This window comes from Akebia trifoliata, chromosome 7 (assembly GCF_017979445.1).
Source record: "Akebia trifoliata isolate Shusen 1 chromosome 7, ASM1797944v1, whole genome shotgun sequence".
In the NCBI taxonomy this organism is placed as follows: domain Eukaryota; kingdom Viridiplantae; phylum Streptophyta; class Magnoliopsida; order Ranunculales; family Lardizabalaceae; genus Akebia; species Akebia trifoliata.
This window is the reverse complement of record NC_141381.1, coordinates 30,074,240-30,096,611: the sequence shown is the minus strand read 5'-3', so window position 1 is coordinate 30,096,611 and position 22,372 is coordinate 30,074,240. Positions and strand designations below refer to the sequence as shown.

Sequence of the window (22,372 nt, the reverse complement as noted above, 5' to 3'; positions counted from 1 at the left end):
GGTGGAGAGAAACTGAATTTCTCTTCTCTTCTCTCAGCCCAAACAAAGTTTAAATGGCCTAACTATAAACTCCTTGATTTTTTCTCTCAGAAAGCCTATCTCGTCTTCAACCTAGAGTAAAACTTTTTGTCCTCTCAAAATTTCTCTCCTTCAACCTTCGAAATCTAAATTATAGATTTGTTTTTTGTGAAAATTGTAAAGATGGAATTTTTGTTATAGAAAAGTTTTAAGGATTTTTGCATGAGGTTAAAGATGAGGCCTTTAGGTCTTTTTATTTCTTCTATCTTAAAAGACTGAGGTCAAGGGTATATCATCAGTTTGAAAACAGAGGGGTATCTCAGATATTCACCAAAACCTGGAGGGTACGTCTAAAATAGCCCTTTGAATGGATTCGGATTTCGGATAGAAACCAAATCCCATCTCCAAGATCCAACCCATAATGCTCTCTCTCTCTTCTCCAGTATAATAGATAGATAGAATCTGCAGAAGATCAGAGGAAAAGATGGCATGGAGTGAAGCTGTAGCTTCATCTGTTGCACATCTTACTGTCAATAAATCTCCGCCCTTGATTTACTCATTATCATCACCATCATCACTTCCCCTTCTCTCTGTTCTCTCCAGCTCTTCTTCTTCTTCTTCTTTGCCTCTAATATATAAAAGAACAAGACCATCATCACCATCTTTTCTAACCTCTTTACTTTCTTCCACAAAGAAAAAGCACATATGCAGGGCAGCAGCCGAGTACAAGTTTCCAGACCCCATTCCCGAGTTTGCAGAAACCGTGAGAGTCCTCTACCTCTCTTCAACTCATTTGTCTCTTAAACCCAGTACTTGATTTTCTTGAAATTTTGAAAATTTTAGAGTTACCATTACTTAGATTTTGATTTTGATTATATGGGTTCAGGAAACAGAGAAGTTTAGGACTCATCTCATTAAGAAGCTCTCAAAGAAAGATATTTATGGAGATTCTGTAGAAGAAGTTGTAGGAATCTGTACTGAGGTAGTTACTTACTTACCTTCATAACTGATTTTTTTTTCTTCTTTCCTGTAATTTTTGTAGAAAAATTTCTACTGTCCATTGTTTTTTTGTTGTTGTGAAACATAGATATGGACTTGGTGTGATATTTCTTAGTCTTCGTCTTGAATCAAGCCATGGACTTCTTAGGATTCAAGTCTACAATTTTGTGAATTTTATAATTTCCAATTCATGGATGAAAAGAAAAATCAACATACAAAGGGTAGTTTGCTTGGCACTCATTGATTCATTTCTTCTGAATATAACAATACATTCTTGTACAACGGGAGTTTGTTGCCTTGCTAAAGTTTATGCTATTGTGTTCATGGAGAAGTTAATGAGAGTGCCACCTTACTGCTATAAGACATCTGCTATATATATATAGTGTGTGTGTGTCACTGCCACCTTACTGCTATTAGACATCTGCTATATACGATTCCTTTGTGTGTGTGTGTGTTGGGGGTGGGGGAGAGAGAAGCTGGACTTGAACCCACAACCTCGAAGATGATGTGCAATATGTCAACCAACTAAGCTATGGGTTGAAGCCCACTATTATGCTTACTCTTTACCATGTTTTTTGTGTAGGATGCACATATATTGAGAAAATGAATGAAAATATTACAGGAAGGAGTAACCAAACAAATTATACTCTTAACCTACTTTGTAACATTAGGATAGCTGGAAGTAGTCCTCAAAATGAATTCAAGATTCCTCATCTCAATTTTTTTACATTAACTTATGTGATTTATCCTCTACCGGGGAGAAAGGGATATTTCTTCAACTTTGTTAGTGTCACTTCAGTGAGGCGGTAACATCTGATGGTGGTAGACATGTTTTGTATATCTATTTTGACTTATAAATGAAACAAAGTCAATAGTTCAATTTTGTATTTCTATATTGGTTGAAGTTGTTTTGTGAAATAAAGCAGAAGTCATTAGAATCAAGTTCAATCACATAAGCTAAATCAGTTACTTTCTTAGATAGCCACAAGGTGTTTCCACTGCATTAGTCTGGAAGTAATGTCAATCATAGCTTACCCTTCTAATAGTCATAGCTTACCCATCTAATAGGTAAAGAGGTAAAAATGTCCTGAAAATTGAATGCTTGTGGGGTTATCTTCCCATCCAATTGTTCTGAAAATGTGAAGTTCAAGTCTGCAAAATCAATGCCCACCACCAATGATTTTCTTTTTACGAGTTTTTAGGCTTTTCAGAATGAACAGAAAATTTAAGTGCAAGCCACGAGAGAGTCAAACTGGTTTACTGAAAATGAAATCATATCTAAAGTACTAAGAAAAATAATAAGTATCGTTTTATTTATTTTTTTATATCTCAGTTTGAGAGACTTATGCCAGGGCACTGTGTGCCGATTTATATTCAATATTGATGTGAAGTTCTGTCTTTTGTTTTAGTTAGTGAGACTTTTTTATTTTGAGATTTGAGGATTCTAGATCATGGTTTGAATGTTATTTAGGAAACAACTTTAGAAAGAATACTCATCACGTAGGAAAGGTACATAGCACATTAATGGAAGGATGGGGATTTTGGGTAAGTAAAGGAAGACAAAACCATACCTCTCTTACCAAAGTTCCAATGTTCATGAAGATAAGTAGAGCTGCCAAACTACCTCAGTTACTAATACAGGAAGTCAGGTATCTAGCAGTCAAGAAGTGGAAATCTGTTTCTTCTTTTTTCTTTTGTCTTTGTTTTATTGTAATATTCTTCTTCGGTTGTTTTTAAACATATCTATTTGTAATGAGAGATGATAGGGTCTACGTGAGAAACCTCTTCCTTTTTCCTTTTTTTTTTTTTGATAAGTCAAAGATTTTTATTGATAACATGGTCGAGGAAACCATGAGGTAAAGAACAAATAAGAGAAAAACAAAGCAAAAAAGCTAAGCAGAGCCGAGAACACTACAAATCCAATCCCACTCGGCAATAAAGTCTTCAAAAAAGACCCCCTTTGACTCATTGAAAATCTTGCTCCATACAAAGATAGACCCCAAGATAGAAAAAATAATGTTTTGGATTGAGGATTCCTTTCTTTCAAAAGTTCTAAGGTTCCTTTCCTTCCAAATCTCCCAACAAATAGCAAAAGGGGTGATACTCCATAGTTTTCTCTTAAATGCCGAAAAGCCTGACCCAATAGCCAACCATTCTTCCACTAAACTCCGAAAATACCCTGGAGCACACCATGTCACCCCAAAGCTCCTTAGAAAGTAGTACCAAATCTCGGAGGCTACCTTGCAATGAATGAATAAGTCATCAACCAATTCCCCATCCTCCTTGCATAACGCACAAAAATTAACGGAGATGGCACCTCTTCATTACATTGTCCGACATCATCAAGATTTTCCCTGAGGATGCCACCCTCACGAAGAAAGCGACTTTGGAAGGAAATTTTGGATCCCACACGTTGACCACTGGAGGTGAGCAAGCATGCTCACCCATTAACTTTTCATAGAAGGATTTGACCGAGAATACCCCGTTCTTGCCCTGATCCCAAATACGAGAATCCTCATCCAAATAACTTTTGACCCCACTGAGAAACCTCTTCCTTTTGAAGCTAACTCTTTGAATGGGATGTTTAACGGTTTCATTTAGCTATATTCTAGCCTACTTGATACTACTCTTATTTCATATATGAGTTCAAGCTTTCGATACTCTCTGAATATGCTTTTTCATTGTGCTCTCAACAGATCTTGAATACTTTCCTACACACAGAATATGGAGGTCCTGGGACACTCTTAGTCATTCCTTTCATAGACATGGCCGATACCCTGAATGAAAGAGGACTTCCTGGGGGTCCCCAAGCTGCACGTGCGGCGGTCGTGTGGGCTCAAAAACATGTTGACAAAGACTGGAATGAGTGGACAACTGGTGACGATAATTAAAGAAAATCATTATTCTACAAGCCTTGTAGGTTCGAGTTTTTGTCTTACTTGAAGAGCTGGTCGAGCATGTTTTTTTTTTTGCATTTAAATGGTTTCTCCACTATATTGCTGAGGATATTTAGAAGGGTATTCTGAATTTTGTGAGATTTAACTGCACTTGTTTAATGAGAATTTTAGAGCAAAATTGTTACTTGGACAGTATTTCCTGTCTGCTACAATTAATGGAAATTAACAGCAAATATGAAGTATGCTATGTGAGAAGTCTTGCTTTTACTTTCATCTTCTGTTCCATTATTTGTTTTACCTTCCATGGAAAACTGTCTAGGATTTTGGACCTTAGATGCCAATTCCCACCCCAATTGAGTGAATTGAACTCAACGATTTGCATTTTTCGAACACCACTTTACCACCAAATCACTCAATGTACTAATCAACTTCCATTTGTCTCATTTTTTCTAAGAACAAGCCCTTTCATAGTGGTGTTTGTATTTTTCGTTCGTAAATGTTATTGTGCAGCATGAGTTGCCTCTGTACTACCAACTGGGGAAATGTAACCTTAAAAGTATCTGGTCAGCAAACGCAGGAAAAACAAACTTTAGCCAAAGATGTAAGAGATGAACGAGAGTGACTTTGTTCATCGAAATAGCCAGGCAATTCCAATGCCTATAGTGTCCAGGGAATGTGGTCCATCTATTGGTTAAGAACCTAAACAAGGGATGGTTTTGGGATTTAGTTTTCCTAAACAAGGTGTAAAGATTTGAGTTCAAGACATGCCCTGAAAGTTGAAAATTTCCCAAAACAATAGACTATTCATTTAATTCCAAAAATGATAAATTACTGTTTCTGGAATTAAAATATTTTTGATAAGTGGAAAAAATTTACTGTTTTATAAAAATAATAAACATTTTTTTCACTTTAATTTTAGAAAATAGTTTAAGAAAAAAAAACCACTAATTTTTTTACCCAATTTACAGAAAATGTTTCAATTCTGAGTTGCCTAATTAATGTGGTGAGACCTGTGTCGAGATCATTTTCTTTCTTTTTCTTCTGTTGGCTGGTCAGCCTTCTTTTGCAGCTTCACCATAATTTGTGTATATGCAGGTGGTATCTACCATGGTTTTAAATCTTGTCTGATATGTCTCAGTATCGTCCGCCAACAAGACAGATAGAGAAGTATAACATATCAGACAAGATTGTTGGTTCATTTTCTCACTGTTGAACGAGACGACTCAAACGTATTGAAAAACTCGTCTGAGACAACTGTCTTGTTCATGGACGAGACGAGACGTCAAAATGAGTTTTAGAATCATGGTATCTACATACATGTTAGTGTATTTGTTCAAATCAATCATCAAATAGCCTATCAAAAGAAGAAGTAAACAAACATGTAATTTTTTTAATCCGAAGAGTAAAAATTCGTTAGAACACAACCTTCAACCACAACTAAAGAAAATGAAAGCAAAACTGTACAGCCCACAGAATCCCAAATGAGATAATGCATTAATATTTGAGCTTGCATGATCATCCTATACATAATAGACAAGAGAATAGCAAAATACCAATATGTTCATGTGGTAGACTACAACTACAAAATAGATTGATTCTCATCCGATATTTTTTTCCTTGTACTTTAATCCCAAAAACTGGGGGTTTGAGGGGAAGGGAAGAAAAATATTTCTACTGTCAATGAGAGTGGCAAAGGCCTTCATAAGAGCTAATATGATTGTGATCTATTCTTGTTTGCAATTTCATCCCTATCAATGAAACGATCTAGCATCTCTTTTTCTTGCAAAACTATACAATCGTCGTCTTTCCCAAACCAGTCATAGCGGTTCTTTGCTACATAGTCATAGACAGCATCCCTCAATGGAGTTGGTATTATCAGGAAAGTGCTTAGAGCCGAGTAGGGCAATGGCAGGTAAGAGGCAACCTTCAGTGCAGCTGCAAAATCGTGTATCATCCAAATAAAATATACAGATTCAGCTTTTGCAATTAATATAAATAGATCATCATCATCATCAAAGCCTTATCCCAAAGATTTGGAGTCAGCTAAACAAATCCACTTGATAAAAATAAACCAAGAAGAGCAAAACTAAAATATAGCTTCACATAGAATGATTGAACATTTTTAAAAGGCCGATTCAGCGTATGACAATTGTTTAGCTGTCAGAAGAAAGAATTAGGACTTGGCAACAAATAAAAAAATAAGAGACTTGCTATTGGCACCCCAAATTTTACTTATTACACCCCACTTTCCTAAATTATTTAACACACCCCAATTAAAGATTAGAACAACACTCTTCAAACATTACAAAGGTTTGGCTCAAATTATAATCTCAACATTACAAACATTAGAACACTTGTCCAAACTCCAAACAATTTCAGTAGTTGTTTACAATAAAGAATAAGTTCCTATAAAATCCTAAAAAGAGAGAGAGAGAGAGAGCTTCTATTCGCACCCAAACTTTTACTTATTTTCTTTCTTTTTAATCGGGGTGTGGGCCAGGCCAAAATAGCAGCTCTTATTTTTTATCACCATATAGAAAAATTAAAATTCAAGTGATACATTTTCCCCCAAAAATCACCCATAGAAGAGGCATTTTTTACATCAAGCTGATAACGTGGCCATTTATTGTCAGTTACAAAAGGGCTCACGTCGGACAGGTCTCGAGTTTGCAACTAGATCAAACATGTGAATAATTAACTCTTCACTTGCACTAGTTGAATGATCAAATATGTAATATGATCATCATATTTGAATTATCAGCATTTTTGCCTGATAGAGGAAAATTAAGAAAATGTGAGTTCAATGTACCTGTGGAGGCCTGATGGTATAAACCTGGACCTTCAACAAACAAGAAGCGACGAAAAACATCTTCTCGATCAACACCACATAAAGTCAGGTAAGGCTCAGCAGCCTTGGACTGAAGGCAACAGAACTTGATTTTTCTATGCTTGTCAGCTTTGATCACCCACTTCACCCCTACCATCAACATGATATTCGGATAAAAAGAAAAATTACACTTTTAAGAAGCACTAGATTATGAAGCCATCTTTATACTCTAAATAGAATACAACCATAGGTTCAAAAAATAATTTGAACCATAAGAATAGAACAAATATAAATGCATTGGCTCCAAATTTGGATTATTCCAAATTTTGTTCTCTTTGCAAGAGAGATGGAGAATCTGTTAATCACATTTTAATCCATTGTTCTTTCTCCCAGGATATTTGGATGCTCTTTCATTCCTGTTTTCAAGTGGAGTGGGTTTTACTTCAAACATTTTTTTGGCTCCTGAAAGGGTGGACTTATAATATCTTCTCTTTTAGAAAAAGACATGGTTTATTCTTCCATCGGCCATTGCTTGGGGTTTATGGAAAGAGAGAAATACTAGGGTGTTCCAGGGAAAGGAAAGTACGACCCAAGGTGTATTCTTAGAGATTTTGCGCCTACTATACATTTGGTCCAAGTTGATCTTCGATTTTGAGGGGGGGCTCTTTCCAGGATTTCGTGTTCAGATGGGATACTCTTTGTGATACGTAGATTGTTGATTGTGCTGTAGGTTCTTTTTAGTTTCTCCTGTGCTTTATTCTTTTCTTTTCAGTCTTTGTTTGGGGTGCTATCTTAGCCTCCTTTTTCTTCTCTTATTAATAAATTTTTACACTTCTAAAAAAAATGGTGAGGTTTTCAATAATGAAAACATGAGAATTTTAGAACTCTAGATGAAAACCAAGAAGGATTTGGACATAAAAATAGCAAGAGGGCTATGGGAGCAATTAAAACAAATTGAGTAATTTTCATCATATATTATGCCTTTTCACATATGTTGGGGATGGCAACAATGTGACATTTCTCGCTACCTTTATCCATTTCATTTTTGGCCTTCCTTCCACGTTTCGAAGGCACCAAGGAATTCCCTCCATCCAAAAAAGTGGCTTAAAAAAGACAATTGGAGTTGTGGATGAAACAGAACCAAAACAAAGAATTACGTATGGGGATTTGTTTTTTTTTTTGTTTTTTGTTTTTTTTTCCTGCATGGAATCCATCCACAAAAGTGGTTTAAAAAAGATAATTGGAGGTTTGCATGAAACAGAACCAAAACAAGGCAAAAAACCTCTATTACAAATGGGGATTTTGTTTTTTGTTTTTTTTTTAATTTTTATTTTCTGCATGGAACCCAAGATGATCCTTTCAGATCAAAGTACATTAGAATGCAACCTAAAAGTGCATTCAGAACAAAGAACTCAGAGACAAGCTTTGACTGATTGCAGTGGAATTGTATTGAAAAAAAATCACTTAGAAATTAATGAATAAACCCCCAAAAGAATATTGGAAATATATAGCAAATCAAGGATACAGAAATGAGAACGTGTGTTTCCCAATACAGATGAGCATTTCGATCACACAACATAAGAATGAATAACTCGAGCTTCAAATTCAAACCCAGAAAATAAAAATAAAAAGAACATAAGAAGAAATAAAATAATACCAGAGTGGCAGAGATGGCAGACTCCATCATAAACCACGACTCGTGGCTGAAGAATAGATGGAATCGCTATTTTAGCAGGCGAAGGGGGTGGGTCCGTAAAGAGAAGCTCTTCGTCTGCAACAACATCGGCAGAAGCAGCGTTGGAGGATGAAGAAGAAGAAGAAAAACGATACATCAAAGATGATACAGAAGAAGAAGATGAAGAAGAAGCAGAAGCGCTTCTTCTTGAGAATAAAATTTCCCAAATTCCTCTCCTCAACATCATCATCATCATCGTCATCTCAGTATCTCAACTTCTTCTGGATTTACAGGTGGAGAGAGAGAGGTCCCTCCCCCCTCTTCATTCTTTCCTCCTGTGCAAGTTATTTTTGCTTATCACACCCCAATTAAAAATAAAGTAAAATAAATTAAGAAAGCTGCTATTTCCACACCAACTGTTACTAATGACACACCAATTCCTATATATAAATCACCAAAATATTGCACAGTCGGTGTCGCTACTAAAAAATATGGTGTGGCAATAGTAACTCTCTAAGTTAATGTTTGAGAATAATTTACAGTTGGGGGTGCCCATAGAAACTCTCTTTATTTATTTATTATCATTATTATTATTTTCATTATTTTTATTTTTTTGGGTGGGGGTAATCTTAATTGTAAACAACTACAGAAATTGTTTGAAGAAGTGTTATATACTGTCTTGCAATGTTAAGATAGTAATTTGAGCCAACCCTTTTTTCAATGTTTGACTAGTGTGTTGTAAATTTTTAATGTGGGTGTGATAAATAATTTAAGTAATACGGTGTAATAAGTAAAAGTAGGAGTGCCAATAGCAGCTCTCTTATTTTTTCCAAAATGAAGGCGATAATTGGTGTACCACTTTTAACACAAATATTTATCACTCCTTACTCTAGGTGGACCTACCTTCAAAAGTTGATTTGATTGGTGATCCATTGCGATTAATATTTCTAACATTTTAATACAATCCCCCTCTTGGGAGTATAGTATTGATGGGTCCTATAGGAACTGTTATCTTATCCATGGTAGCAGAATATTACTCTAAAATTGGGATTTGTTGAACAAAAACTGTACATCTGAGTCTTTTAAGGATTCCACATAAATCAGGAGGAACAATTTTGTAACTGACTGAACAAATAGAAACCACACACACACACTCCTTAAATCTCTCAAGATGAGGGGATACCAATAAAGAAATAAAATCAACTACATGTAATCAACGACGACTGATCTTAAACTAGATCATATTCCCTTACTCTTGCATTTTAATATCCCAGCACAGCCTCCTCTAATCTGAGGTCCAACAAGGCCAAAGAATTGTTGAGTCATTCCTTCTTTTGATCATCAATCTTCAATCAAGACAAACAGGCTCTTACGGTGAGACGTGAAAACACCCGATCCTTTTAACAAACAAGACTCACTGCATCTTAGGATGATCAAATCAGTAACCCATTAAACAAACTAGCAATAAATTAAGAAACAGATCCAACGATTAAAAAAAAAATTGGTTCTTCACTGTGATTGAGATGGACTTAAACCCAAAACCTTAGATCCTGGGCGAATCAGGGTTTGACATGAAAATATTCGAAGCAAACAACAGGACACCATGATCAACAAAACTGGAAGGTAGGCGTACCAATATTGAACATTCTACCAATCATAACTTAAGTTGAATTAGATTGCCATCTTTGAGTTATAAAAATCCTGTGCACATCTCCACTTCGGCGTCCTTTGCCTCAGCCACACTATCAAAAAGGAAATCAGGGCCAAAACAACAATGTAAGCTCACAGGTTCTATGAATTTATTTATTTTTTGCGATAGGGAACACGCTGCAAGTATCCAACTGTCTCCAAACATTCAAGCAACTTCACAATCCTCCTGAACCTGACCATCTGCAGTAGAGAGAGATCTCATCACCATTGCTGAATAACTAGAATGGAACTTAAGAAGAAAAAGAGAGAAGAGTCCAAAGGCCTCACCCGCAAGATTGATAGCCAAGTTTGCTTGAGCATCAGCCTCGGAGTTCAAATCCTTGGAAAGATCATGAGAAAATAAGTCAGAGTTGGATGAAAATCCAATACCTCAAAATACAGAAAAGGCAGGGAGCATCATACACATCTAGAAACAGAAGTATCCCACCCAATCATTCAATTTCAATCAATTTCGTTGATAGTAGCATGGGTATAACATGTGAAGTTCTAGCAAATTATAAAAATTAACAAAAAAAATAAATAAATAGTACAGAGAAAAGGTAAATATCAAAATCCCTGCACCTACCATATATTAAATCGACTTATAGTTCCAGCACTGTCTACACTACAAAAGTCTACATCTGTTGTATTTTCTATTGAAACAAGAGACCTTGTGATATCTCCTATCTTGTCTAGACCTACCCTTCTTTGGTTTAAGTTACTACCCCTTGCCACTTCACACCCTCTTTGCTTCTCCATTCTCTGTTACTTTGACACAAGTTTAGGAGATGTCTTAGTTGATGCCCCCTTTTCTAGTGAATGAGAATCCACCATGAAACAAGAGTATGGGTGAGAAATCAACCTCTTTGGGGAGATCTACATTTAGATAAACCCGAACCCAAGTCTGGCCTATCATTCACTTATTTAGCACATCTCACTTTCAATTCAAAAGGCATAGCAAGGACCTCCACCTAGGAGAGGTCGAGAATATTTTGTTATTTCCATCACCACCTGAATAACAAGCAAGATCTAACCCTCATAATTCACTAACAACCGAGCCCAAGCCAAATTCTCAGCTTACAACATCTTCATTTGCTTCATCAAGCTTGACAATAAAATTACTAATCTTATTTGCACCTCTAAAATTCGTATTGGCTCCACATGAGAAGGGAGTGTGAATAGCAACATGCGATCCTTTATCTGGCTCACATTGATGCTATAGGGTACCTTCAATTCCTACTCGCCAATACCAGAATCTGAGCAAGTCCTCCCCACCTCCCTTTCCAATCAAGCAGCATTTTAGGAATTCTTTCCCAAGCTCAATCTCATTTAAATCTACAGCAATAAACTTACCACAGTGATCCTCCCTAATCAGACATTCCTCACTCTTAGGCCAAGAATGTCTGCTGGCCACTAGCCCTGTCGAACCCCACATTGCCTTACTTTTCCTAGACTATGTTTGTCAACACAAACTGACCTCCGCCAATCCAATCCCATCCCATTTATGAAAGGGAACTCCATGATGTTGCATATGGCTCCGATAGCACCCAAAGCAATTAGAAAATCCATGGTGGACATCTATAACAACAGCAAGCCTTTGTTCTTCATCTCCACCTAAGTCCACTTAGCGTTTAGTCTATAGTATTAGTGTCTCAATGACATTTACATGCAGAGATTTCATCTTCTAAAAAAAGGGTACAAGTCATTCCCATTATTCTCCCAACAGTTTTTCTATCTCATAAATAACAATCATTGCATAAGACCACACGATAATAAAAAAATTATTTAGGCAAATGCATCCCTGTGATTGCTCATAATCAATCAATTTGGTAAAGCAAATAACAAAACATTTACCAATCTGTTTAACCTAACAAGTAACGTCTGGAAAATATCTAATTTTGGTAGCTAACCTGGGTGATAAAAACATAATTTAAGATGCATAGTCTATTTCCAGAGTACGAGCATTTGAAAGCATACAAAAACCTTTTTTTTTTGGAAGGAAAAAAAAAAGTTGAGAGTAATTGCACAAAAAGCGTTTGTGAGATTCGCATAGATATATAAGTTGAACATAATAGAGGATTAACACATGAAAAGAAAAAGTACCCTCAAAACATGACTGATTTCGAAAGATAAAAACTTATCCTTGAGCTCTTTAGCCTCCTGGCACAAGATAGTCATGTTCTCGTTCTTCGTTTTCCACAGACCTTGCACCTGTTTATCAATCATCCTTCGTAAATAAAAAAAAGAAACCTAGGTGTAACAAACAATGATTAACATGCAATGAACACCAAAAATTTACTAGAGATCACATTGAATCCATGGTCCATCTCCTACGTGACATTGTATCTCTTGCATATCGAATGGCCAATGTGATTGAGTTGCCTAGAATATGTTAGGATGAGATGGGGAGCTTTAAATGGGTTGATCGACATCAGTTTCATGTGAGTGGGCCAATGGTGGAGCTCATACTTGTTATTCAACAGATCTTGGGCTTTTCCCATGCATGCAAGCGTATCAATTGAAAGTCCGTTCCATCTGAGCAAATTGATTAAAGGATTGTTCCTGTGTGAACAAGTAGATCTTACAGGATGTTCAATACACCACGCTGATTGATCAATCCACTTAGGAAACAATGCACGGTCATTCATGCGAGAAGCGGATCGAGTGTAGCATTGTTAGATCAAACCGCAATGAGGTAGTGTTGTCTGATGAACAAAGGAAATTTCATTTTGATAATGTTATCATCTAATGGTAGCCCCTAAGCCCTGCATAATCTTGAGTGGGTTCCTAGTTCTAATTCTTCTGCATGCACAAAATAGATAATATTAAATAAAAAATAATATACAACAAATCTATTTTTTTAACATGTAGCTCATGGATCTCCAAACTCATGAAGTAGTGTTCAGCTTCAACCATGGTCTGGCTATTGTGCCACAGGCCACTCATTGGGCCTTAGAAGTGGATCATTTGGACCAAGTTTAGCTTGTGCCAAGTCTGGATATCTAATTGCATTTGTTGTTTGCGAGTCTGAATTTGTTCTAATATAGACTTCTATTACTTGCACTCAGTTTTTGAAGTGTCACAAACTTTTCCTTGATGATTTTGCTTTAAGATGGGGCTCCAATTTATATGGAGGAAACTAGCTATTGATCTTGTCTTTGTACTCCTTGGTCGGTTGTTGTGACCAACAAGGGGTGAGTTCTCTTTTGGGACTCTTAATATACGTGTTTTACCGATCATAAACAATATTCCTCCCAGAAAAGGGCAACTAATTGAAATATGAGATAACTTTCTTCAGTAATTAAAGATAAAAATAAGACAGAAATTACTCAATGTATCAAATATTCACAAGCAATTGATTTAGGAAATATTACACATAAGCAAATAAAAACAACCATTAAAAACCCAAAATTTAAAAAAAGGGAAACAACGAACCTGCATACATACGAGTTTGGAGTCTCCTTGTACACAAATTCGTTTGAAACCTTTCTTAAGAGCATGTTTCAATCCTAAAATCATCGCTCGATATTCAGCAACATTGTTGGTAGCAATGCCCACACCTTCACGCAATCGCCAAACCTTCAAAAGAAAGGGTTAGAGAGTTGTACTATTACATAAGGCCAAGGATGAGAAATAAAATTATCAAATGAAAGCTTGAAATTTGTTCTGGTGAGAATACCAAACTTCCATCTTCAGCTCGCAGCACAGCTCCAGCACCAGAAAGCCCAGGATTTCCTTTTGAAGCACCATCAAATGCAAGAATACAGGAGAGCTGTGACATAAAAGGTCAGACTCTATGCTGCACCACAAATGCATAAAAAATGCACAAAACATTCTCATAATGCTTATCATGTTTTATCCATTGGACAAAAGCACTTAAGATATCAGCTCAAAACAAAGTCCGGCATTTAAGAATAAATGTTACTCTTATTAAATAGTACTGCAAAATGCAATCATTGTAAAGAAAATAAAAAAAACACTATAGAAAAAAGGAATTTTGATAGTGTAATTGCTGAGTACATAAAGAAGCCAACAGGTGTGCTAGGATTATTCGTTAAGTATCACATGGGGATCTCCTTCTCATATTGTACTGCAGTTGGTCTCCAAAACAAACCCCATACAGAGATAACCAATGGCTAGGCAACACCATCAGAAGAGGCCTACCTTTGTTGGAATAAAAAGCAAACTCCTCAAGTATAGTCCAAGTCCCATTGCATTATATAGTAGATTTGGTGTTCATCGCACATATAACTAAATTGAAATTTGATCTTCGATATTGGGTGAATTCAAGGGCTTGTGATTTGAAGACTCTGTTTTTAGATGGGAGGAGCTAGTTACTAGTTAGAAGGCTCCCAATCTAACATTGTTTGCTCTCAGGGTGCCATGAGTCTCTCTCTTACCTCCCTTATTGTATCTGTACCTTTTCAGAGCTTCTTTTACCCACCTTTTACCATGGGAAATTTCTAACAAGGGTCTGGGGATAATAAACCAGATATTAACATATGTATGCATCTGACAGGACTAAGTGATGCCAACATGTCTCCTACCATTTTCATAGACATGGCTAGTCAGGTCATAATCTGAGGATTTGATTAAAGGACCAAGATGTGACAAGAACCAAACACTGCTGCAATGATCTTGATTACAAGAAAAGTGGCAAAATGAGAGAATACACAATAAAGAAATTCTTATACAAGTATGGCATAATGACGGTGGCAATTTGGTGAGCAGGTAAAGTTTGTCAGTGGTAATACCCACACATGAACTTACACATTTAGAAGAGATTGATTGTGCCTTGACTGAATTCTCTAACTTCATTTGTTTTCCCCGGGTATCTGTTGAATGAAAAGCAGACCCAAGCACTTCCTGCTAAACAGGAAGAGTATAAATATAGAGAGAGAAAATTGAGCAAAACATAATCAAGTCGATTACAAGTGTAAGCCCATAAACCTTGAGCCTCTTAACTCTCAAACATATATGCAGAACAATATTATTAAAACCAATGTTTTAAGAGGCTTTGAGGGCACTAGCCTGAGGCATGGTGTATTGATCATATCACTACTCGACTCATGGACCACCTCCACCCTTATTGACTCTATTCTCACACCATCTTTCCCATTTTGCCAACACTGCCAATCTAGCCTCATTCACAAAAGAATGCAGCATAGATCAAACTCTGGCACTGATAATGTCACAAATTCGAAAGAACTTGGTAGTAATGATACAAGTTTGGACAGACACTATTCTTTTCCAAGTCTGGACAAAGATGCACTTAGTTGTTAACCTTGTTCTTCAACAAAGATGATCATCTAAAGAAAAAGGTATGAATTCTAATTTACCACATTTTTGCCTGATTCCAACACTTCCTGCGATCTCTTTGGTGGAGAAATCTTGTCAGATGCTTTACCTTTAGAGGAAACTGGTTGCTGAATGCAAACACACAAAAAAAAAAATTCAAAATCAATTTTCCAAAATATATATATATATATATATATATATATAAAGGAAGTTTAAAGAGAAGAATGTTGCTGGTGATAAACATTTTCAAAAGCTATGAAATAGTAAAACTATAGAATTAAGCCAATCTTTAGTCATGACACATCACCATCAAATCCCTATCCCAAATATATAGGGTCAGCAGGAATAACTCAGCATTGACTGAAGAAAATATGAAGTGAAGTGATGTATTCTCAATACAGATAATAAAGCCCTATGTAAAAATGTGGGGGGGAAAAAAAGCAATCAAGTTTACACCATTACATCATTATCAAAATCGGAGGTCGGCTGACCATACCAATACACACCACAAGGTGAGTAACCATTCACTTCCCTTCTCACATCTAATATCATATACCCAATCCCATCTACCCAAGAAATCTCCAAAAAGCAATACCCCCTTAAATTCTTTAAAGATTTGACAAAAGAGAACAGAAATACCACGATTGAAAATGACTGTTTGGAAGCAGATGCTCACAATCCTCAAATATGATACCATTCCTCTCCTTCCAAATTCCCCCAACTAATAGTGAATGGAACAATGCTCCACAAAACCCTTTTAAAAACAAAAAAGAGGATCCCAATATGTTGCCATCCCTTAAAAAAGTAATACAACGATCGAAAAAGGCATGCCCAAATGTTGAAGAGAGACTAAAAGTGAGACCAAATATCACAAGCAAACGTGCAATTTTATGACTGTTTAGTGATAAGTTCCTATCACTATTTGAGGGAAACTAATATTAACCATTCGAGCAAGACAAGGGTTAGCTATAAGATCGACCTCCCAAACATCATGGTTGAGAAATCTAAATCTTCCTCAAAATCATTTTATTTCAACCAAGTTCACCCTCAATGACCATACAAAAATATCATCTCTGATATTCTGAAACGAACACAATGCATAACATGTGCTAATTGCTCACAAAATTTTTAATTGGATACGAAAGAACAGATAGGCCACTCAAGGATCTTACCTGAAAAGGACAAGGCACGAGTGCCCCAAAAAGATCCTCCTTTAAATCAGCGGCACTAATGGAATACAAAGCATTCTTAAGCCCACGCGAGGTAAGATATTCCTCGGTATCGTTAGCCAACGAATACCCTTTGTAGACACTAACAGAAGGATCACATACCTGTCCAAAGACAAACAATAATCATCCGTAAAGCCCATGCAAAATTGAACATTTATGAGCCAAAAACACATCTTTATATAGCATAGTGAGAATGGGAATTACAGATGATCCAACTTGAGCTTGGCAATCACTTAAACTCTTATAAACCCCAACAACATCGCCCTTTCGAACTACATAGAACGCGTCTTTGCTTTCCTCCATCGATGACATATCAGAATCCAACTTACGCGAACGTCCGCGTCGAGCCGAAGAGAAACACTGAACATGAAATCTCGTCAACGTGAGACCTACATTAATGGCTTTAATACCAGAAAAATCAACCCTTCTTTTACAAAATAATGAAGATGAAGTATAAAAGCCAAAGAAAGAACTCCTGGTGATGAAACAACTAGTCTTTGAAAACAAAGCCGCAGAAGAGACGTGCAACAAGCAGTTCATCACAGAGAGTTTCCCAACTATTTCTTCAAATTTCACCTCTCAATTTCGATCAAAACCTAGGATTGAAAGAAAATGGTTGATTTTTACTCAATTTGTTCAAGAAAACTGACTGAGGGTTTTTAAAGCCTTAGTGAATTAATATCAAACGAAAACCCTAACTGAGAAAATCGTGAATTATCAGACTAATGGCGATAATGGTGAAGAAATTTAAAGTTGAAACAGAAACAAAACCTAATTTACCTTTTTTGATCGCTCAACGTCAGTGAGGTTGCAGGAAGCGAACGAAGAGAGGGAAGAATCACGACTACATGTATGATGTTCTACGTTTTTCTTCTTTGGTAATTCTTCATTGGTCTCGCACAGAAGACTGAAATCAAGAAGAGCACCAATGGGTTGGGTATGGGTCGATGAAATATATATCCATATCCGATTTGTTAACCATTTTTGCTAAGGATATCCATATTCGATTGTTTAAAGGATATCTTTATCAAACTCGTACCTAAATTTTAAGCATATTTCCGAGTTGGATATACATATATCTCATTGTAAAGTTGATAGAAGAATCTTAATTTTGGGTTTTACATATATCTTATTGTAAATTTACTGTATTAAACTTGAATTAATGGACATTTGAATCGGATCGGATGTAATTTTACACGAGTTCTGGATCGGATAAAAAAATTGATACCCATACCCAGATAACCTAAGAATCAAGTAAACAAATATTATTTGACCCATTATCAGCACTAATCCCCATAAATTTGAAAACTCGGGCCACCTTAAATAACCTTAGATATGCACTAATACCTAGATGGTGGCATTCAAAATTATTCTTTGTTTATTATTATTATTATTATATTCTTATTAGTTAAATCCCATAAAAGGAAAAAAAAAATTGTGAAATTTCCATTTTAGTTCACTATTCAGTTTTATTCGAAATTATCATTATCAGAATTATAATATTTTATTTAAGGGTTGGTGAGATGGCCAAGACCTTACCTCCGAACTCTTGACTCTTGAGTACGAATCTTCCTTTTGGGTCCAATTGACTAATCCTCGGGACACTGGCAATCCTCTCCCACCAGGTCATTTATGGAATAAATCATTTGAGAGTGCCCTTAAGGTGTGCTTTGAACTCAAGAGGTGAAGTTTTATCTTATGTTATAAATATAAAATATTTTCTCTTTTTCAGTTTTGTTAAGTAGTTTAAAAATTTTTCTTGTTATAAAATAGTAAAAAAAAATTCTCCTCTTTAAGTGAAATATTTTAATTTTATCATTTTCGAAATCAAAATTTTGAATGTGCTGGAATGGGCATTTCACAATTTGCAATGCGTGTTTTGGTAAATTAGCCTTTCTGATTTTTCTTAGATAGATTTATTATTTATCCATTTTTAACATCTCATCTCAACTAAGTTCATTCTAGGAATATTTTGGTTTTTTTACGATACAACATTCATTCAATATAATAGAGCTTCTTCGATGATGATCGACATCATCATATGGTCAATCATATTCTTCTTTAATGTATGAAAATATTTGTGTGTTATTTGCAGTGCCCCCGACCACGATTTATAATAGTGAATCCCATTAAGTACCAATAGAATTACAACACTACGTTTCTTGGTTTGCCGAATCTAGCCCATGTTTCATGATTCGTCATTCAGACCAATAAGTGGTTAATGTCTATAGGTCATGAGTTCAATACCCAGTATGAGCATTAATTCCTTAGAGACTACTCGTGAGGGCACACCCTCACTTATCTGGTGTGTGTGATGTGCGGGTATTGCACGTGCCCAGGAATTAGTCCTTGGATAAGATCATGGTCTATGGAGGAGTTAATATGGTAACTTAACTCCTATGGTGAATATCTGACTTGTTTGTATTTCACGTTATCGATCGAGCTATCATACAATTGGCCTCAAAGAATGTCTCAAGCACTCTTACCTAATTACCTCGCTTAGCCGCATTGGATCGAAACAAGATCAGATGCAGTTAAGTCTGGAATTAGGGAATGGGGATTGTACATAATGGGCCATCCAATACACCTTGATGTAAACTCATTGGTTCCAATGGGCTGGGCCTGGGTAGTCTTTTGAATTTTTTTAATAAGCCCATCGAAGCCCAATCATTCAATTCAAATTAAGGTTTCTCAGATCTGTATTAACAGAGGGGGCTGTCAATGGATTGGGCCTAAAAATAAATCCCAAGCCCGGACCACCTCCTGCTTGGCTCAACTACATTCCAGTCAGTTTGGTTTTGTTTTTTGACTTTGAATTTTTGGCCTTTGAAAATTGAAGGGGAAATAAAGAGGGATAAGAGAGAGCCTACGATAAAGGACTATAGGGATTGACTAGATGTTTGAAAATAGGATTCATTTGATTTTTTGAAAATAGGATTAAAGTTCAAAAACTCGACTCAAATATTCTACTGAGTCGAGTCAACTCAAAATCTCACGAGTTGACCCAAATAAATCAAATAAAAATATACTATTATTTTTAACTAGTTTAAAAATGATTTTAATATCTTAAAGTTTTTTACCGGACTAGGTGAATTTTTAAGTTCACTTAAGAGTCTATTTGTTACATATTTCAATTTCTACTTCAAGATTTTGTATCTAACAGAAGCAAAAATTCAGAAGCTACATCTAAGAGAATCTTGTTTGTTACAAAAGTTGAAGAAAAAGTAGAAGAAAGATGTCGAATTGATTATGATGCTTGATCGATGAGTTAAGAAGGATGGAAAGTGAAATTGTCATTTCAGCCGCATACGTTTTTCAGTGTTGGCGTCTCATAATAACTCGTGCGCAAAATCAATCCCTATTTTAAACTTCCTAAAAAAACTGTAAAAGTAGAAGTTGTTACCAACAAACATGTTTTTTTAGCTTTTTCGGCTCAAAGTTCAAAAAGCTGTCAAAAAAAAAAATTGTAACAAACAAACACTTAGCCAAACTGACTAGGTGAATTAGTTTCGTAGAAAGGCTGAGTCACCTCAAAATTCAATCAAATAGAATCGACTGAGTCGATGAATTTTAAGGTAAATGGTTTAAATCTAATCTCATCTACATAACTTAATATACATCAATATCATTCATCTTTTGACTTTTGAGGTTCTTACACCATTGTTTTATGTATATATATATATATAAGACAGAAGGAGTCCAGTTCCTTGAATGTTGGGCATTAGGTAAGTTGAGCTGTCATCATAGACACAATCCTTTCGGTTGATTGACAATTTTACATTTTATAGATTATAGAAGAGATTAGAGATATGAAGTGGTTCGTATTCGAGACCTGGCCCTATCAAGCGTGTTTGTGGTTCTATTTTTGGTGGTTGGGATCCTTGGCATTATGTCCTGTTGGTCGTTTTACTTAGATGGCTTTTATATTCTGAAAATTGATATTTCCAGGCATGTTTCTTATATTGCTCTATCTAATGAATTATTGTGGCTTTTCCAAAATGAGAGAAATTCTATAGACACTTACTAGACTATGAAACTTTCATAGGCTAATGATTTTCTGACTCAATTATTTTCACTCGGTCTGATGTGGCAAGGGCAAAGAACCGTTGATTTTTTTCTTGTATATCCCGAGAAATTCCAATGAAAATTATCAAAGGTTCTGTTCCTTCATCACGTCAATTGAATGAAAATACTCGAGTCAGAAAATTACAACTTTGACACATATAGTTTGGTGTGTTATAAGTAAACAACTGTGTTAATAAACACTCTCCAGTAAAATGTATTTTTAAAATCATATAATTTGAAATTGACTCAACTGAAACATTTGAAAAAATTTCAAGACAAATTGAAATATTTCAAGACATTACATGTTCAAGGTCAATTTTTTGTATTCTCATTTCAAATGAATTTTTTTCAAAATGGTAATAAAATTTCAACCGTGTCAATACCCACAAATGATATTTTTGTTATATTAAACTAGAAGGTCACATGTGCAAACACACATCTATTCAAAAAAATTATTTTTAATTAAAGGGTGGTTTTGAAGATTACATAGTAAAATGGATATTTTGTAATTTTCAAAACTATCCAACGTGATTTTATAGATGTTTGTCCAAAATGAAAATTTTCTTACTTAAGGAAAATGCTTTACTACCTATGTTGGACACTGGGTCTAACACCGAGTTGACCTAACAATGCATAAATAATCATTGATTTTGTAATTTGTATCTCAAGAAAATAAATCTATAGTTATCTGTGCAATGCCAGGTCATCTTAGTGTTGGACCTTGTGACTCTAAGTTTAAATGTTAAGATGGGGAATTTTTGACAACTCAAATTTTAGTGTCGAACCACCACTTCTACTCTGCGTTCCCTTGTTATAATAGTAAAGATGAACCTGCCCAAATAGAAATGGGCATGGCAATATCACTTTTGTTTAACCATGACAAACATCCCTTTTTAATTTATAAAAAATCCAAATTGTTTGTATTTTTTTATTATTTAAATGGGATATGTAGATTAAATAATTAAAAAATAATGAAGATTAGAAAGAGTTCTAGCTATGGACGAACCGGCTTGTCACTTGCCCAATGCTTGTAAATTTGAGTTTAGCTTCACATATTTGAGGCATAGAGAGATAATGCATTTCATAGATGACAAGAGACTATCAAAAGAGTATACTTAATCAACTTGATTTTTGGATTAAATAGAATTAATATTTATAAGATCATCGTAAATTTGTGGTTTAGTTCATATGAGGTGTTCATAATAATCATTATATGCTTGGATTTAGTATTAATCAATACATGTATTACGTATTAAGGCCCACATAATGTGGTCAATTCATATAGTTTTTGTCCCTTAACAATGTGGGTGTTATCTGAATATTTATTTAATATGATAATTAATAAATTATTTCTAGATTTCTTAAAAAAATTATTTTCTATCAGGATTCTTGTTCTTTTCTCTTGATCAATTTTATTTTCTCAATTTTGGGATCATGATTGATTAGGTAATTTATTTTTTATTTTTTATGACACGATGTTTGAATTTACGTCTGACTAGGGGGGTCAGAAGAGCCAAGGCCGGAGTCAAATGCATGTGCAACACCCGTACGTCACCACATAGTAAGTAAGTGAGGGGTGATCCTGAGAAAATACTGTTCACACTAGGTATCAAACTCACGACCTAGTTAATTCATTTTCTTTTCTATTTTTTATGATTTATTTATTGTATTTGTA

The 22,372-nt window shown here is 35.4% G+C and overlaps 3 protein-coding genes across 9 annotated transcripts; 1 reads left to right on the top strand and 2 right to left on the bottom strand.

Annotated features, from left to right (window-relative positions):
• The first annotated feature begins 188 nt into the window (after positions 1–188).
• Positions 189–4,181, top strand: PRIN2 (Serine/Threonine-kinase). The gene is made up of 3 exons (XM_086448298.1): positions 189–781; positions 905–1,000; positions 3,714–4,181. The coding sequence occupies exons 1-3, from the start codon at positions 503–505 to the stop codon at positions 3,906–3,908; spliced, it is 570 nt and encodes a 189-aa protein (XP_086304424.1). The 5' UTR covers positions 189–502; the 3' UTR covers positions 3,909–4,181.
• A 1,198-nt stretch (positions 4,182–5,379) lies between these two features.
• LOC147398921 (Putative thiol-disulfide oxidoreductase DCC) lies at positions 5,380–8,751 on the bottom strand. The gene is made up of 3 exons (XM_086448296.1): positions 8,399–8,751; positions 6,724–6,891; positions 5,380–5,849 (listed from the first exon to the last, which is right to left on the bottom strand). The coding sequence occupies exons 1-3, from the start codon at positions 8,676–8,678 to the stop codon at positions 5,623–5,625; spliced, it is 675 nt and encodes a 224-aa protein (XP_086304422.1). The 5' UTR covers positions 8,679–8,751; the 3' UTR covers positions 5,380–5,622.
• A 685-nt stretch (positions 8,752–9,436) lies between these two features.
• Positions 9,437–17,566, bottom strand: LOC147398920 (uncharacterized). Of its 7 annotated transcripts, XR_015180074.1 has the most exons (11): positions 17,413–17,537; positions 16,837–17,228; positions 16,576–16,734; positions 15,445–15,531; positions 14,876–14,974; positions 13,785–13,877; positions 13,541–13,684; positions 12,209–12,316; positions 10,394–10,445; positions 10,050–10,306; positions 9,437–9,833 (listed from the first exon to the last, which is right to left on the bottom strand). XR_015180074.1 is itself a non-coding variant. In XM_086448291.1 (10 exons), exons 2-10 carry the CDS (start codon positions 16,942–16,944, stop codon positions 10,272–10,274), a joined length of 885 nt encoding a protein of 294 aa, XP_086304417.1. In that variant the 5' UTR covers positions 16,945–16,992; positions 17,413–17,566; the 3' UTR covers positions 9,437–10,271. The 7 variants fall into 7 exon arrangements, 6 of the variants coding, with proteins under 6 accessions (XP_086304417.1, XP_086304415.1, XP_086304416.1 ...); XM_086448291.1 differs by having other exon boundaries at positions 9,437–10,306; positions 16,837–16,992; positions 17,413–17,566; XM_086448289.1 differs by having other exon boundaries at positions 9,437–10,306.
• Positions 17,567–22,372: the final 4,806 nt, after the last annotated feature.

Coding starts and splice junctions, on each gene's coding strand:
- PRIN2 (XM_086448298.1), top strand. CDS start 503: ATGGCATGGAGTGAAGCTGTAGCTTCATCTGTTGCACATCTTACTGTC. Junction 782..904: donor TTCCCGAGTTTGCAGAAACC/GTGAGAGTCCTC, acceptor ATATGGGTTCAG/GAAACAGAGAAGTTTAGGAC. Junction 1,001..3,713: donor TTGTAGGAATCTGTACTGAG/GTAGTTACTTAC, acceptor TGCTCTCAACAG/ATCTTGAATACTTTCCTACA.
- LOC147398921 (XM_086448296.1), bottom strand. CDS start 8,678: ATGACGATGATGATGATGATGTTGAGGAGAGGAATTTGGGAAATTTTA. Junction 6,892..8,398: donor CTGCCATCTCTGCCACTCTG/GTATTATTTTAT, acceptor TGTTGATGGTAG/GGGTGAAGTGGGTGATCAAA. Junction 5,850..6,723: donor ATACCATCAGGCCTCCACAG/GTACATTGAACT, acceptor ACGATTTTGCAG/CTGCACTGAAGGTTGCCTCT.
- LOC147398920 (XM_086448289.1), bottom strand. CDS start 17,172: ATGAACTGCTTGTTGCACGTCTCTTCTGCGGCTTTGTTTTCAAAGACT. Junction 14,975..15,444: donor TGGAATCAGGCAAAAATGTG/GTAAATTAGAAT, acceptor CTTCCTGTTTAG/CAGGAAGTGCTTGGGTCTGC. Junction 10,446..12,208: donor AAATCAGTCATGTTTTGAGG/GTACTTTTTCTT, acceptor GATCTTTCCAAG/GATTTGAACTCCGAGGCTGA.